We start from the raw sequence: 18,405 nt of genomic DNA on the forward strand, positions 1-18,405 counted from the left end.
TGTATCCCCAGGGTGTCACCAGTACCAAGCACTGCTGATTTTCTCTGGTGACCTTCCTGCGCTCATTGCTTCCATTTGGGAGTGGCTCCAACTCTTACTGGATGCTGTGTCCACAGTGAGAGCGTAGCGACAGGATATGTCGCATCTACTCAGTTTTCTTAACCAGTGGCCCCCGTGGCTCAGCTGAAGTGGGGCTCCACTCTGTCCTGCCATCTGCCCCTTGAGTCTTGGGTCAGCCTAGAGCTTCCCTATTGGCTTTTGTGAAGCAAATACTTACGTGTCCCTTTGAGGCTGTGTTGATTTTCTTTAACCCCACTTTCTCACTTTCTCTTGTTCAGGAGTTTTTCATCGTGTTCTGGTTTCTTATTCACTAACACTGGAATTTTATAAGTTATTTTAAAAAAATTTTTTTTTAATGTTTATTTATTTTTGAGACAGAGAGAGACAGAGCATGAACAGGGGAGGGGCAGAGAGAGAGGGAGACACAGAATCTGAAACAGGCTCCAGGCTCTGAGCCGTCAGCACAGAGCTCGACGCGGGGCTTGAACCCACGGACTGTGAGATCATGACCTGAGCCGAAGTCGGACGCTTAACCGACCAAGCCACCCAGGCGCCCCATGGAATTTTAAAAAGTTTTGCAAAATATCTAGAGATTTGAGATCAGAATGGGAAGCTCCGGTTGGGGGCTTAGTCATATGTTGCTTTTCTTCATCATGGTTTCCTAGTTTGGGCTCTTTAAAGAGAAGTTAGATTGAGCAGTAGATTGACACTAGGCTGTTGGATTTAAATTGTTTCTGAAAGTCCATACTACAGGAATCAGAAAATAAGCTACTATCTTTAAGTTATATAGATGTCTTATTTAAAGCTTGGATTTGTGGTCGGTTGGCTTTTCTTTCAGGTCTTGCCCTTTGCAGACTTTTAAAATATATCTATTGTGTTTAATTACATCACAGTTTCATAGAGTTCAGCTTCACTTTTTTTTGTATGAAACTGTTAACTAAGTCCAAGAGTAATTCATAAGAGTATTGTATGGTCTTGTGTGTTTGTTTCATCATTCTAAACCAATGATTCCCAATAACTATGACTATTCCATTAATTTGCAACTGGTAACATTTTAATTTCAATAAGAAAGACCTACCGAGATTTTATTCATTCATAAGGTGGGCTTTCTTTAAAAACTTTCCCTTTTACTATTTCACCATCTAAGTATTGTATTAACAAACGCTCTACATTTTTAAAGCAAAAAATACACCCTCTGTGGTGTCTAATGTATCCATTGAACATAATAGGCATTTGATAAATGTTTGCTGAATTCATCAATTAATAAATGCATGAGCCACACATGTTCTATTAATGATCGGGCTGGACCAAATTTTTATATAATGGTATGGATATTTCAGTTAAGAGAACTTAAGCATTTGTGTTATTCTAGCTGAATTATTCCATGTTTTAGTATTTTGTAGTTCCCTTTGAAATTTCTGTCATCATCTCATTGTGAAAGTATCTCCCTTTCCTTCTTCTTAGTGATTAACTGAGCTTAGTAGGCGGGGCTGGGAAGTTTAATGGCCCTGTTACCATTAGCAGCATGGTCAAAATGTCTCACAGTATTGCTCTAACAGCCCCTCCTGCCGTGAACTACTGTAAATTTATTCATGCTGGGAAACATGTTGTGGTCTGTTCCTCCACTAGGTCCTTTTTAATCTTAGAAAAACTTTATTAATTGCAGCAACAATTTAACTTTATTAGAGGCAACAAAACACATGCATCTCAAGTCTCCACATTAATAAGGAAAAAAAAAAAAAAAGGGTCACCACGCACACCGGTTCTGGAGACAGAGATAGAATCACACAAATTTTGTAGAAGGAATATTATTTTGTCCAGTCACTGTGCTGACTTAATAGAAGACCATCCCTGCTACTTTGTCAGTTGATCTTCAACGGTTAGTTTTGCAATGCAGTCTTTTCAATCATTTCCCCTCAGTAAGTGGGATTATTAAAGAACAGTATACTTTATGCTTTGATTATGATTTAAATCTCTGGAAGAGAGTTTCTTCAGGAAGTGTTAGCAGTGGATGGGATGCTCTAAGTAGATGGCAAATATGTTTAAGAAGGGCAATAGTCCTCTGGGTCATATCAAAACAATCCCTCCATCCATTTTACTAGGAGCTAGTTACCACAGAACATGCTAGTCCCACAGTGACTATAAGGTGGTAATTCACTTGATGGTTGGACTGCAGTTGACTGTATTAAACCCCCTTAATGGTCCCTTGGATTGAAATCAGTCCTGCCTTTGGTTTCCTTGTTACGTATAACGACGATTTCAATTTTCCCAACTTTTTCGACCTTGAAGCTTTCAATGTAGAGATTCCTTAAGACGCATCAACAGAATACTATTTATGATGGTAAAAGTCAATTCACAGGTACCTGGAGAAGAAGGCTGGTTCCTTGAGGTAAATTGGTTTTACTTAACCGATAAGATTTACTTTTGGTTATTGCCCTGTGGTTTGTAGCATACGTCTGTTAAGCATATTCCTTCCTACAGAGTCCTTCATTGTTTTAAACCAGGAAAATAGACTGATAGCAATTCTGCTTTGTTAGATGATGGGAGATGAAAAGGAAATGCGATGTCAATACTCTGGAAGTTATATTGGTATAACACATTATTTTCTTACCATCTTAGCTGGATAGATTTTTTTTTCTGAAAAGCATATAAAAAGTCTAGTTTATTACTTTGCTTTACTTTTACTTGGGATCAGGTTCTGTCTACTAAAATAAAGGCAACCACACAGTGGATTGTTGTTTTCCTTTATCTTTTTAGGATGGAAAATAAAGCTGTTTTTTTTTTTTTTTTTTTTTTTTCTGTCAGCTGCTGACACAGTTTTTGTGTTTAGAAGTTTCCTGGTTGCTGACTCTGTAATGACACAGCTCACAAGCATAGAAGCACCATTTCCATTTTGGGCCTGGAAAGTCACTTTGCTAATTTTCTGTCATTTTTGTAACTGGGTGTAAAGCAGCCACTTCTAAATAGGTCAGGCTCATTCTGGCTTCATTCCTGGTAGTGAAATCTATATGCTTAAGAGAGAGATTGGAAGATATGCCAACAGGAGAGAAAGTGAGAGGAGAGGAGACACTAGACAAAATCATAATTTCCTTGAATATTTCATGCATGGAATGATGACCCAACACAGAATGAACAGAGCTCAGGAGGACTAAAACAAGATGAGAAAGAACGTAATCCCTAACTTCAGGTGGCTGTTGAAAAATGAAACCCAAATCTGACCTATGTCACTTACTGCAAAGTTGAGTTAATGATTCAAAATGATTAAAGGTCAGTTTGCCTCACTTATTAGGAAGTGAGACCCTACTTATTTGTTTCTTATTTTTTTTAGTGAGAGGTCACCTGCATTTATTCTTACCTAATATTTTATTAATAGTGAGCATTTTCTTATTCATTAGGAATGGTGACAGAGGACTGGAGGGAATTTGCATACTTTATTTTTATTTATTTATTTATTTTAATGTTTATTTATTGTTGAGAGCAAGCGTGAGTGGGAGAGGGGCAGAGAGAGAGGGGGACGGAGGATCTGAAGCAGGCTCTGCGCTGACAGCTTCGCACAGCAGTGAATGCTATGTGGGGCTCGAACTCATGAGCCATGAGATCATGACCTGAGCTGAAGTCTGACGCTCTACCAACTGAGCCACCCAGGTGCCCCGAGAATCCGCATACTTTCAATTAGTGATCCTAGGAGCTGTAGTCAACACTCTGGAAGTGTGTGCTAATGCAAGGACACAGAGGCATGGGAGAGCCCATTGAAGGAGGCTGTGTGTGTTGGTTAAGGCCATGGAGACAGATGAGGGTCAAGGCCAGCTCCCACTCATTAGCTATTTAGTTATGATACTTGATAAGCTTTAACTTCATTTGGAAATGGGGATACTAATGACTCCTGCTTTCAAGAGTTTTTAGGATGCCAAATAAGGTAATGTGGAAAATATTACAGATGAGGTCTAGCACACATTAAGTACTCAGTAAACATTAGCTGTTAAAGTTATTACGATCATCAATATGAACATTTAGCCTTCAATATATTTTACATCTAATATTTAAATATGCGTATCTCTTATATTTTGTGAAATTGCTGCAAATAAAAGTAAGAAAGCCACAACGAGATCCCACAGAGAAGTGGTTAACTCAAAAAAGCTGGGGAATATAAGATCAGTGGAAGTGAAATGATTCCTTTAGAGCAGGACTTCTGAGAGATTTTAATGTGTGATGAGCATAGTGAACGTTCAGAGTTACAAAACAATACAGAGTTACAGTAGGCTCTTATTTTTTTTTAAATCTTAGATATTCCACACCTCCCTCTTTAGCCCCCCACAGAACATCTCAAGGAGTCTGAATTCCACAGAACACATTCTGGGGAAAGTTCCATGGATGAGATGATTGCTCGGGCCCCTGCCAAATTTAAGAATAATAGTTGTAGACACAAAAACCTAGTGAGCAATTGTCCAGCCAACATCTATCATCTAAACAAACCCTTGCTACTCCAAGTGTAGTCTGTGGAACAGAGAGTTTGCTAGAAATGTAGACTTTCAAGGCCCCAACCTAGACCTACCAGAACAAAGCAGTGATTTTTTTTTTAATGTTTTTATTTATTTTTGAGACAGAAAGAGACAGAACATGAGCAGGGGAGGGGCAGAGAGAGAAGGAGACACAGAATCTGAAGCCAGGCTCCAGGCTCTGAGCTGTCAGCACAGAGCCCGGCGCGGGGCTCGAACTCAAGAACCGTGAGATCGTGACGCAAGCTGAAGTCAGATACTTAACCAACTGAGCCACCCAGGCGCCCCAAAAGAAGCAATGATTTCAATGAGATCTGCTGGTCATTTCACATACGCATTACAGTTTGGGAGGCCCCAGTCTCAAGAAAGTCAGCCTTTCCACCGTGCGGTTGGTGACTTTCTGCCGAGGTCTGAAGGCTGGTGTGTCCTTTCTGAACACATCCGCATCAAGAGACGTGGACACGGAGGTGGCTGTCGGGCTGGGCAGATGGTCATTTCTGATCTCCAGTCAGGTTTCTCCGAGTGCAAGAGGAAGACACGTCTGCAGCTTCAATCAGGATCCCATGACAGTAGTGCTAGAAGCTGTTGGAAGCTTCGCTGAGCTTTGCTCTGTGCTTGTGCCGATTTCAAATCTTATTAAGCCAGGAAGTAGTGCCTGGCAAATGGTTTATCCTGCCTTGGCTGTTCATGCATCCCAATTCATTTTTATTGTGCTAATTAAGCCTCAAGTGATATTTCAAGTACAGATTGTTTTTTCCATTATTGAATCTTTGGCCAGCATATTAATGCTTTAGAATTAACGTGAGTCAGATGCTTACTCATTTGTGGAAGACTTTACATTTAAAAGATCTAGACTTGGCCAATTTTGCACAGATTCCTTTGGAGACTGCTATGACAGGGTGATACAATTTCTCTATAAATAAAGGAGACTCATTCTTCCTTCACAAATAGACACGTAATTATTTTTTAAATGAACTAAATTCTCAGGTTATGGATACATATTGGTATTTATGTTCTGTGTTAAAATGGATGTACTCAGTCTGTGAAGGAAGTACAGTGTAGTGGTGAAGATCTTGAACTTTGGGTTCATATCCCAGGTCTACAGGTACTTGGGCAATTTTGGAAGATGTATTTGACTTTTCCAGAACTCATATTCTTCATTAAGCAGATGAGGACAAATCCTTAACTCCATGATTCCTTGTAACGATTAAATAAAACAATCATTTAAAGTACTAGAGGGGCGCCTGGGTGGCCCAGTCGGTTGAGCATCAGACTCTTGATTTCAGTTCAGGTCATGATCTCACTGTCATCAGATCAAGCCCCGCGTTGGGCTCTATGCTGACAGCACAGAGCCTGCTTGAGATTCTCTCCCTCTTTCTCTGCCCCTCCCCCCTCAAAATAAATAAATTAATATTAAAAAATACAGTACTAGAAAAGAGTTTCTGGTTCAGTGAATGCCCAATAAATACTACTACTATTATTGTAATTAAACAAACATTTTTAGAATTGTTAATCATATAAATTTAGGCTTAACCAAAAAAAACCAAACTAAATTAAATTTTTTAGGAGAAATTAAGATTATGGCACAGCATTCTCTACTGAGAATCTCTATTTTAACCTTTTTTTTTTTTTTTTCTGCTCAGGATTTCCAAACTATTACATGCATTTGTAAAAGATAGGAAATTCATGTCATAGGTTTGTATTCAAGGTGCCAAAAGGGATGCCTCCAGGCTCTCTTGGTGGAGTCTGGCTGGTGGAAGAGGTCATACCTTGAGGACAGGCAGCAGGGCAGGCCCTGGCTCTGTGATCCCTCCAGAATCAATAGATAAATCTCGAAGTCCAAGAACATGGGAGAGGAATCAACAAGGCCCGGAAGGGTGCAAGCTGGAAAGCAGATGGATGAATAGAAACTGAAGTAAATGCTGAGAATGCTGATTACCGGGTTGGCAGCAGCAAAGGCTTGGGGACACTTGGTTTGGGATGCAGAGCTGGTACAAGGCTCAGAAAGAAGCAGGAATGCAGGGAGAACCAAACACAGGAGAGTGCTTCAAGTTCCTTGTAGAGCAGTTAAAGCCATTGTCATTCCATACGTTCCAACTGGCTGCACCCCTCCCTCCACAGCAGAAAACTGGAGGTTTATTCTCCCTCTTTTTAGTGTTTATTTTTGAGAGAGAGAGAGAGAGAGGGAGACACAGAATCTGAAGCAGGCTGCAGGCTCTGAGCTGTGAGCACAGAGCATGATGCGGGGCTTGAACTCATGAACTGCAAGGTCATAACTTGAGCTGAAGTTGAAAGCTTAACCAACTGAGCCACCCAGGTGCCCTGGGAAGTTTATTCGCTAAAGAGGATCAAACAAAGATTATCAGGAACTCCAGAAAGGGTTGAGGCTGTGAGAGCCATAGAGAAAATGATGGATTTACATACTGAATATTGGTATTTCCATCCTTCTTCCTCTTCCGGGCAGGACACTGGTAGAGCATTATCTGAATAATGTGACCAGACCTTGTCCCAAAGTGATCTAATGATACTAAGGTCAGGTGGTATCCAGTTTAAGAAGGCCACTAATACTACTCTACAATGAAGCTGGCAGTTAAATGCACAATGTGTCTCGTACCTTGTTCTTAAAGATGTGTGAATGGCCAACAATACCCACTGTTTGAGAAAAGCTTATAATCAGAGAGACAAATACCAAACAAACAGATACAAAAAAAAAAAAAAAGTTGCAAGAAACAGTGTTGATGCGGAGAGAAGAAAAATTCAAAAGGTTATTGACGTCTCAAAGAGATCAGGAGATACCGCATCCATGAAACAAAGACAGGGTGCCATAAAAATAGAAGACCATTCAGGAACAAAAGAAGAGCCTCAGAAGTTAAGAGTACGACAGAGATTGAAAACCTCGGAGTATGAAACTCAAGAGTATTAGGGGCCTTTTTGACACCCTGTGAAAGATACAACATCGCTGTCTATTGGTTGCTGATAGGAAAGGTCCTGAAGAGGTCACGCTGATAGGAAAGGTCATGCTGATAGGAAAGGTCCTGAAGAGGTCCTGAAGAGGTTGGGAAGTCCCTTGCCAGGGGTGGGAACACCCTGAGACCTACCCTGTATAAACCTTGCTCCAGTCCGGTTTCAGTAATAAAGAATAATGGCTTTGTCAGTGGGGATGGCATCGTAGGCGAGGGGTGTATGGCAGTTTTGTGAAGATAGTGGGTCAAATAGGGCAATTCAACGGCTCTTGAAGATGAATTGCCTTTTCTGACCTCTGGGTTACTCCTGAGTTAATGATGTGTCATAGGTCCTTGGGACACAGCTGTCTGGCTGAACGCAGTCCCAAGCAGAGTTTCTGATACCAAGTGCGGGACTAGCTTGACAGGCAGGACGTGACATATCGTTACACTCGCTGGGACGCGCCTTCATGCAGAAAATACTATGAGACCCATGTGGTTGAAAGCAGTGTAAACACCCACTAGGTGCGATAGTTTAATGAAGTGATAATGGCACCAATAAAGAAAAGCTAGCTTTTGAAATGTGAAGGTATAGATCCACATGACTTGTTTTTTTATCATATCGTGAAGTTTACAATAACCAGTTTTTCTTATGATATTTGGCTATGACTTCTATAGCTTCGGAACATTCTAATACTGTGATGGTCAGGCTTCGTGTCTGAAGAATGCTTTAAAACTATCTTTTTTTTCCCCCATAATCTGTTTCAAAATTGAGGTCTGGTAGTGAGGTTATGTTTATGAGTTACTTAATGTAAAAAATTGGTTTATCCAAAAAACATAGATGTCTTACACCCTTTTGTTTTTGACTATAAAAAACTGGGTTATTGGGGTGCCTGGTGGCTCAAAGTGTCCAGCTCTTGATTTCGGCTCAGGTCATGATCTCACGGTTCCTGGGATTGAGTCCCTCATCGGGCTCTGGACTGACAGTGTGGAGCCTACTTGGAATTCTCTCTCTCTGCCCCTTCCCCCCACCTTGTGCTTGCTCTCTCTCTTTTCTCTCTGTCTCTCAAAAAATAAACATTAAAAAAAAAACTAGATTGGCAACTGTAGAACAGTGAAAGAGGAGAAGACATAGTTTTATAAAGTAGTTTTTTTTAAAGTAAAAAGTTACTTTGCAGTAATAACATTTTTTTAAGTTTTTATTGATTTGAGAGAGAGAGAGTGAATGCGTGCATGCATGTGAGTGTGAGCAGGGGAGGGGCAGAGAATGAGAGAGAGAGAGAGAGAGAGAGAGAGAGAGAGAGAATCCCAAACAGGCTCCATATTGTCAGCATGGAGCCCAATGTGGGGCTCGAACCCACAAACTGTGGGATCATGACCTGAGCTGAAACCAAGAGTCAGACGCCAACTGACCAAGCCACCCAGGTGCTCCTACAATAGTATTTTTAAGAAATGTGCAAAATTTGTTTACCTCATCTTATTACCTCATATTGTTTGGTTCACATTAAATTTGTAAAGCTTACCAACCTGGCACTTTTTCAGATCACCATAAATCAGTCTCAGAAAGTAAATAATTACCAGTTCTAAAGCATGAAGAGTTTTCAATTTGTTGCTATTTTGATAATGCATCGGACTATTTATATGTATCTCCATTTACTTTTTCTTGTTCCGCAGGTTTGCCATCAGCAAATTTGGCCGCACCTAACCTCACTGTGGAGGAGGGAAGGTCTATCACATTATCTTGCAGTGTTTCAGGCGATCCAGTTCCGAACTTGTACTGGGATGTCGGTAATCTGGTTTCCAAGCATATGGTAAGGCTTTTGTTTGGCTCTGTGTTCAGAGAGAGATGAGAGTGTCTCAGAACTTGAGATTGTATTAATCTAGCGATGATCGTTTAATATTTTATAGGGCCAGAAAGAGAAATTTACACTGTTTTTGATGTACATTTACTTGCTATTTATTCTTTTAGTTAACAAAGACTAGTGCAGGCTTGCATTTTCGTTGTGTATACCTACTAGATTAGAGTCTCTGTGTCTCTGGTGAGCTTCTTGCGACCCTGTGAGCAAGGTGAGGGGCGCTCCTTGGGCTCTTTTCCCTTGGAGAAAGGTAGGTAAGAATTCAAAGATTAAATCAGCATTGCGCATTAAACCATTGTAATCTAGAGAAGTAGAATAGCTCCTGATTGGTTCCTTTGCCTGGCCCCAAACCTTTTCTAATGGTATAGATTTCTTTCTTTCGTTAGGGGGAGACACTCCAAATCTTTTCACTTTGGCATCAGTTGTGATAAAGATTATTTTTGTCTGTTAATTCATTTGTAGAATGAAACGAGCCACACACAGGGCTCCTTAAGGATAACTAACATTTCATCTGATGACAGTGGAAAGCAGATCTCCTGTGTGGCAGAAAATCTTGTAGGAGAAGACCAAGATTCTGTCAACCTCACTGTACATTGTACGTAATCAGACCGGCCTATGTTTTTAATTGCAAACAATCGCGGACACACCTGCATTTGTCGTTGGGCACTCTGGGTGCTGCTGAAGTGTGTGGAAAAAAAAGTGTGTGCTGTGTTCTGTGTGCAGTTTTTAAAGAGATATCATATCAGCCTCTGTCACATGTTCTGTTTCTTCTCATCCCTCTTACTCGTGCATGTCTTTCTTTTAAGCTCCTTTTTTGATCTTAAACTTGTCCTCTTGTGCCTTCCCCCCTTCCCCCCCCCCCAACCTTTTTTTTGGATAGAACATATTTTGAACTGGTTATCGTTCTCTTGTTAATAAGTTTTAGCTTAATTTCTGCCAAACCAGTTCCTAAAATTGTTTTCTCCATAAAAGCCATATGAAGATTTAAAGTTATACCACCTAAAGTATCAGGCTGGCTGTTCACAAACACCCAATTGTGCCGTCGATGCAATAAAACCTCATTAGTTTGACATCAGGTTTCTGTGGGAAGGTTGGTGGTGTCCTGCTTAAGTTATTGAAAATTGTTATTACCCACAGAACATTTTTATTATTGTTTTAAATTTCTGTATACATTGAAACTAAGATACAGGACACTAATCCTTCTTCAGCATACGTGTGTTATTTCCCAGTGTTGTAAACAACACAACACATAGCTTCACATTCCAGATTGTGGCGTTTAAGGCGAACATGTATTTGGTACAAATCACATATACTTTGCACATTGTTCCAAATTCTGAGCTGGCGTGGTATAAATTAATGAGGCGTTACTGTATTTGGGTCAGGGTTTGGATGAGAGAAACACGAGTGTGCACGTGTGTGTGTATGAATACACATTATACACGCGTAGACACATGGTACCGATACACTGGCTAAGGTTTACCCGTGGCGCACGTTCAGTGTGTGATTGTCGGAGTGCATGATTATGGTCACCAACTGTAAGTCCTTTGTCACTGTCAGTACTACCTCTGTGCCTAGTAGGTACTGGACTCATAATTTCTCATCATTTCGACCCACCCAGAAGCCTGAAATCAATGCTATCCCCAAACATATGCAACCAGCTTCCAACTTTATGTCCTTAAATCAACACCTCACCAAAAGCTCATTTGAGCATGGTGGAAGGAATATGTGGGCCCTGGGCTTGGGGGCCTGGGCTGGTGGGAGGAAGGTAAGTGTTGCCCCTACCCCACTGGGGTCCTTGTATTTGTAACACATAACTACAAATAAGGATGCTCAAATTCAAAGTCCTCTCAGTTAATATCTGTGGTGTTCACCATGGTCTGAAGAATTGACCTTATCTATCACAATCTAGGTAAAGAATAGAAGGAATAAATGGTGAATAATTTTAATAACTGAGATAGGCTTGGTAGTGAGCCTGGTCAAAGTGTATTTGTTAGCAAGTTGTGACTTTTCTCCCTCTTTGTGTGATGAACATGTACAACTGGGAAGCAAAGCAAGGACGGAAGGGCGGCTGGGTTAGGTGTCAGGAGACCCAGATCCTTGTTCCAGATCCGTCTCACTCCCTAAAACTGACCAAGTCATTTACCCTCGCTGGGCTTGGGTTTCCTCACCTGAAAAATGATGCTCTTAGGGCTCTGGAGGTATTTTCTAGTCCTTAATTGTATCATTATCAAAGTCAGACCACAATAAAATAAACAATTATGGGGGATTTTAAATACCCTCACTCAGGATAAGTACTCCGTTTAAAAATGCTACTTGAATGGTTGTTTCCCCAAAGCATGAAGTGCTTTATTTTTCAAGTTAAAGTGGTCTCTAGGTTGTTTGTCTAGGTTTGGACAGAACCCCAGACATTTTAAAAGGATCAAAACATTGACTTCTGAAATCCTAGCAAAAGTGCAGCGTACTGTCATGAAATGTGATACTGTTAAAGAGCGTTTGCTATTGGCAATCAGTGAAAAGTACCAGCGGATCATACTTTATAATAATCAATCAGCATTGGCAGCAGCAGTCCCCGCCTTGGTCAATTTGCTCCGTTTTAGATAAGCTGTGTGAGATCCGTGCTGCAGGCAAGATTTCCAAAGTCGTTTCATTATTTGTGTTGTTGAGTGAAGTATTGCAGAAACAGTGGCCCTCAGCTTTCTGGTGATGAATCTACGTAATATCAAAGCATATGTATTAGAAACCAAAGTTGACTTCCAGTGAACCCTTTCTGCTGTCAGAAATCTCTGCGATCTGTTTGGAGCTGGTTCTCACACTGCGAAATTTGAAAAACGACTATGGTTCGTGGGTCTTAAGTATGAGGAAAAGAGTCTCTTTGAAGCTGTCTGTAGGGAGTTCGATCAGCCTTGATGGTGATTCGAAATATTGATGGATTCCAGAGTCGCTGGTCCTGTATTTTCTTAAACCAAACAGTTCGTTGAATAAGATCCCCCCGCTGATGACACAGATATCTGGAGATGGGGAGAATTCTGAGCTTTCTGATGCTATTAACTTTCTCTTTTTCAATTTAGTTGCTCCAACTATCACATTTCTCGAATCTCCAACCTCAGACCACCACTGGTGCATTCCATTCACTGTGAAAGGCAACCCCAAACCAGCTCTTCAGTGGTTCTATAACGGGGCGATACTGAATGAGTCCAAGTACATCTGTACTAAAATCCATGTTACCAATCACACGGAGTACCATGGCTGCCTCCAGCTGGATAATCCTACTCACATGAACAATGGGGACTACAAGTTAGTAGCCAAGAACGAGTATGGGAAGGATGAGAAACAGATTTCTGCTCACTTCATGGGCTGGCCTGGAATCGTAGATGGTGAGTACCTGATGCTTTTGCATCCGGGGAGAGGATAGGGTATATCACTCAACTATTGACAAAATCATGCCTTCAACAAACCACCTGCAAACCCAGGGGCTGAAAACACCATTATTTAGTCTTGCTTATGGGTCAGCTGGGGTTTTGTTCCATATGCCTTTTTTCTGGGGTGCAGGTGAAGAAATGGCAGCCACACAGGAGGTCTGCTTCCGAGTGGCAAGTGCCGATGGCAGGAGGGCAACTAGAAATAGGCAAAGCTTCTCAAGGCCCAGCTTCCGCAGTGGCACGTGGTCTCTTCAGGCTATATGCCACTGGCCAAAGGAAGCCATAGGGCCACAGCCAAGTCCAGGGGCAGGGACTCATACTCCCAGGGAAGTGATGGGGCGGGGGGAATGAATCATTTTGGACAGTAGTCTGTTATGCACATTATTTTTATCTCAAGTGTTCAGTGACATTTTGTACCCATCATGGCACTCATGCAAGATGTACGTAGGTGAACCGTGTTTGGTTGGCTCATGAACTACTGAAGATGTATTTTCTAGCCCCTTCCCCGCTTGGAATTCAGAATCCTGCCCTCTCACCGTGGACGAGAAACCAGTTTCTTAGAATGTTTTGCCTACCTGGGCTGAGTGGTGTCATTCATTTATCAGATCCTGAATTGTTTTTCTAGGAGGTAATAGTTCCCATCTGACCAATGGTTTGGGATGCCGGCAGGAAAATTGCAATGTGAGCCCCAGCAACAGCAGGGACAATTGCCGTGCATTCATCTGCTTCTGATGCTGTTGTCCGGTGGAGTATTCTTACTTGTTGGGTCTTGTTGCCCAGATACTGGGTGACACTGTGGAGGCAGAGGCCTGTTTGGACATTGGGACCTGTACATGAGTAGAATTCGCTGTAATAATTCTCAGTTCGTGAGGGCCACACAAAGATGGCTTGGCAGTGGGAAGGGAAGACAGCAGTTTGGCGGCCCGTGGGGCAGGGGCTGCGTGGGCAGCATGTGCTTGTGGGACCCAGAGGGCAGTCCCACGGACAGAGATGATGCATACGGAGCCCCCTTCAGCAAGTAGTGAGAATGTAGTTAGTGGCCATTACATAATAAGTCTGTCATTGCACTGGTGTGTATTAAATAGCTTTTTAAGTGCACAAACTTCCTTAGCATGTTCAAAATGTTATTTGAATTATGTGAGTTTGATTTACAAACAGCCTTTCAGGAACACATAAAACAAGCTGTGTTTGGATGCCTTACCCAGACACCCCTGGCAGTTGTCTTTTCCATTAAATCTTCCTCTTAATTGAGAGTTGAGCTGCTTGGCTACATTTGCTGTAGTAAATCTCTAGATTACTCTCTTTCTTCCTGTGTGTTTCGGGGAATACAGCCTTATCGTTAAATCCAGAGATTCTGCTTGGGGACCCTTGCTTTATGTTTGTTTTTCAATAAACATTTTATTGATGAGTCATTTTCGATGTACAGAAAAGTTGCAAAGACAATACAGAGTCTTTGGACACCTCTCACCCAGTTGTTACTGTCGTGAACATCTGTCATTACCGTGGTATGTTTGTCAAAAGTAAGAAACCGACGTTGGCACATTACTATTCACTAACCTTCAGACTTGATTTGAATTTTGCCAGCAGCTGCCTTTTGAAACCGTTGGGAGGTGAACTTGATTCAGGGTGAGGGTCTGGCATTGGAAAGTTTTAGAAGTGGTTTGTGTGCTTTGATATATATGCTCAGTTCTTCCAGGGGGAAGCCAGTAACTTGTATTTAACATAGAGGTTTGATGTATTTTTCTTTGGAACATTTCTGTATGGTGCCAGTCTTTGGTAGAGCTTAACTCTTCTCATCCATGTGGCCTCCTTTTTATGGATCGCTTTTGTTAGTTTTAACTTCACTAATGATAGGAAAGAAGTGATTTCTGGTACAAGAATAACTTAGTGTCTCAAATACTCCCTTTAAAGGAAATAATCACTGATCAAAAATAAAAGTTGAGGTTAATTTTATAAAGATGATTGTTCTCTCCTCCTTGTTTGTTTACTTGTTTTGGTCAAGTCTTTAAAATAGAGATATCTGCTTTTAGAAATGATTTTTTTCCTCTTTAAGTATTTACTCAAGGACCAGCTATCAGGGAGTAATAAATGAAATGGAAATAAAAGAGCCTTGGTCCAGGGTGATAGTGGATATAAATGGCCCTAGTGGGTCATAAACCAGTGTGACCAATTAGAGATTGACCTCACTTGGCTTGTGTGATAGAATCTTTGGTATTTATGAGATTTGGAACCATAGCATACAGATAATGGCCTTTTAAAGAATTGCTTCCTTTCCCTCTTACCCTCCTTTAAAACTAAAGAAAAATAAACAAATAACAAATCTATATATATTTCCCTGCCGGCCTAAAGTCTACAAGTTTAGGATGACAAGTCAAGTGTAGGTCTATATTCCTTCAGTATTTCAGTATTTCTGTTGTTGTCACATAGTAATTGGTAAGAAGTTTACTTTTTTACAACTCTTTTTTTTTTTTTTTTTTTTTTTTTATGTTTATTTCTGGGACAGAGAGAGACAGCATGAGTGGGGGAGGGGCAGAGAGGGAGACACAGAATCCAAAGCAGGCTCTGAGCTGTCAGCACAGAGCCCGACGCAGGGCTCAAACTCACCAACCATGAGATCATGGCCTGAGCTGAAGTCGGTCGCCCAACCGACTGAGCCACTCAGGCGCCCCTTTACAACTCTTTTTGATAAGATGTTTCGGCTACAGTTTTTCTTTCTTTCTTTCTTTCTTTCTTTCTTTCTTTCTTTCTTTTTTTTTTTTTTTTTGATGAGATGCTTTTCTCTTTCTTTTCTTTTTCCATTTTGTTTTTTGCATTGCAAGTTAACTGGCTTATGAGGAAGCTGGCAGCCTGGGATCAGTGAAGTAGGGTTACTCTTCCATATGCAGCCAGGAGAATTAAAATGGCAGCTCAGCTCAGAACTGGGACTTTTGTGGAGTAGTCACCTTGCAAAGGAATTCACTGTCTATTTGTAGATAGAAAGTGAAGAGAGTTGAAAGAAATTAAAACAGAAATAAAAACAAAGAGAGGCACCTGGATGGCTCAGTCGGTTGAGCATCCAACTCTCAATACCGGCTCGGGTCATGATCTCACGGTCATGAGTTAGAGCCATGTCGGGCTCTGCGCTGACAGCACGGTGGCTGCTTGGAATTCTCTTCCTCCCTCTCTGCCCCTCTCCCACTCTCTCTCCTTCAAAATAAATAAATAAACTCAAAAAAAAAAAAAAAAAAAGAGAGAGAGAGAGAGAGAGAAAGACAAAGAAAAAAAGTCCCTAAAGCAAAAAGTTGGTGAGCTTTTTGGTGAAGAATGTAGTTACAGCCCCGATGGCCTTTATTACCGCCTGCAATGGAAACCGTGGATGCGGTGGGAGACACTCTCCTGCTTTCTGCTTGGAGAAAGGATGGGCAGAGAGACCTGGAGCCAGCATCAGCCAGGTCAAGAGGGTGCCACCCGCAGGGTGTGAGGCCGTCGGTAAAGATTGCCCTACAGTGTCTCTCCAGAGTGACGGGACCTTGCAGACTCCGATACCAGACCCAGCCAGGGTGCTAACGAGGAAGGACAGGTGTTCTCAGACCTTCGGGTATCAGCAGGGCCCCAGACACAAAGCCGGTGCCTTCCCATCTGTTCATCACTGGCAACCTGGCCAGTGACTGAGAAAGGGAGGAAAGACTTTCCCAAACTCCAGACACCAGATTGATCATTTTGGATCCCACGGTTAGAAGTGAACTCCACTCAGGTCAGTTTTGGGTTACGTTTAAAGCACAAAATTCAACTTGTAGTTTCCAAATGAAATTTAGGGAACGATAGCGTTTATCTTTTCCAGCACGCGAGGAACGCGGCTTATAACAATCAAACTAATTTTATTTCGTTTTTATTTTCCATTGTCCCTGGAACATTTATTTATTCACTAAGAATAATCTTTTCTGGCTCCTGAACACTAGGGCCCGGCTCCCTGTTGTGCATTAGAATCAGCTGGGGAGTTTTAATTGTGATTTCATTATTTAACACATTTCTAGGGTCCACCTCCAGTAATTCTGATTCAGTGGCTCCCGGATGAGGCTCAGGCTTTCACATTTTCTGTTTTTAAGATCCTCAGTGACTCCAGTGTGCAACCAAAGGTGAAAATGGTCTGGATGAGAGCCCTGACCCAAGTGAGATTTTTCTGCTCGTTGTTGAGTAACAGACAATCCTTTGGTCACTTTAGATTGCAGGCAAAAATCTCAATTGAGAAATAGCATGTCCTATCTGAGTTAGAAGTCAAAACTCTGGACTTGAGTTAAGTCCAGTCCAGGCCAGCACGATGTGTGTGTGGCCAGGGGTGGGGGTGGGGTGGGGGGTGAGGGGGTGGGGAGGCGGGGATGGGGTGCGGGAGGGAGATTGCAGAGCTGGCTAAGCAGAATTCAGGCCCTCTGTTACCTGAGTGGAAGGGAGTGGGCACGGGGGACAGGTGGCAGGCAGGTGTGCTCAGGGCGTGTGTTCAGCGCTGATTCACAGACCTTCCTGGATCTTTTTGTGGGATCTTGGTGATTCCTGTCTCTGCGGGCCTCTCTCCGGGGAGTCCGTGACAGGAAGCAAACATGTCTCTATTCCAGCTGGTGGAAGCGTCTCCTTCCTCAGAACCCAGGAATGCAGCCTCGTGCTGCTGAGATCCCTCTGCTCCTCCAGGGGGCTGTTGTCAGGACAGACATTCTCTCACGCCACCTCTGTCTGGTCCACGGGGAGCCCTTGTGGTCCCTCGTCTTGACACCTCCGGCAGTAGAGGTTGAACGCAAATGCCACCTGCACCCTGCCTCCATTGGTTGCTTTCACCTTCTCTGGTAGGAGGCAGGTACTTGGCCTCAGAGCCTTCTGGCTGCAGGGAACCCGGTTTGGGTTCTCAGAGTGCTTTGGTGAAGGCCCCATGGCTATGTGGAAACTTCTGTGTAAGTCCTGAATGAGCACCTCTGTCTTCTTTGGGACCTCAAAAGTCTCAGTGTGAAGCAGAGTTTCAAAGGACATGGGTCCAGCTTTCATTCATCTCCTTTGTGAGTTCTGCAGTGTTATTCTCTCTTTAGTGGGCACTGAGCAGGTAACTAACAACGTACCCATTCCTCACTTCGCTTTGTGTTTGTCCTCTGCGGCATTAGGGAGAAACTTTCTACCCAGAACCTCTTTTCTCTCAGCACTGCTTTGTCCTCCCTTACCCAGAGGCTCAGGCTTGCCCAGAGAAGACCTCAAGACTTTGGCACTTGACTACACGAACTTTCTAGACTTGGCGTTCTAAGGAGAAAACTAAGTCACAGTTTGGTTCCTGGAGAGGGTAGGAAAATGTAAGCTCCTTCTGGTGTCCAAGTTCCTTCCCCCTCAGAGGTATGCCTTGGGGACAAGACGTCTCCTGCCCTCACCCCTAATGTTTATTGCGGTCACTGCCAGAGAGTACCCACCCCCCTCGGTGTTTGGGTATCTAGCTATTTTTTAGGTTTGCTTTATGTTTCATTGCAAAATGGCCATCCTCTAAGCCCACTGAGGTCTTTTGACTTCAGTCAAACTTCTCATGGAGTTATAAATCAGGGCTTCTCAAACTTAAGTGAGCATACAGCTCTCCTGGAGATCCTGCTAAAACACAGATTATGATCTCATGAATTTGGGGAAGGGT

General features: G+C 42.3%; 1 protein-coding gene across 5 annotated transcripts in view; it reads left to right on the forward strand.

Annotated features, from left to right (window-relative positions):
- NTRK2 (neurotrophic receptor tyrosine kinase 2) overlaps window positions 1-18,405 on the forward strand; it is a 335,421-nt gene that overhangs the window by 40,250 nt on the left and 276,766 nt on the right. For all 5 annotated transcript variants that reach the window (XM_060609946.3, XM_060609944.3, XM_060609948.3 and 2 more), the window contains 3 exons: window positions 9,173-9,309; window positions 9,817-9,949; window positions 12,423-12,728. In XM_060609946.3, the coding sequence (XP_060465929.1) occupies window positions 9,173-9,309; window positions 9,817-9,949; window positions 12,423-12,728 (576 nt within the window). The remainder of the gene's footprint in view (window positions 1-9,172; window positions 9,310-9,816; window positions 9,950-12,422; window positions 12,729-18,405) is intronic.

This window comes from Panthera onca, chromosome D4, assembly GCF_046562875.1.
Source record: "Panthera onca isolate mPanOnc1 chromosome D4, mPanOnc1 haplotype 2, whole genome shotgun sequence".
NCBI classification, from domain to species: Eukaryota; Metazoa; Chordata; class Mammalia; order Carnivora; family Felidae; genus Panthera; species Panthera onca.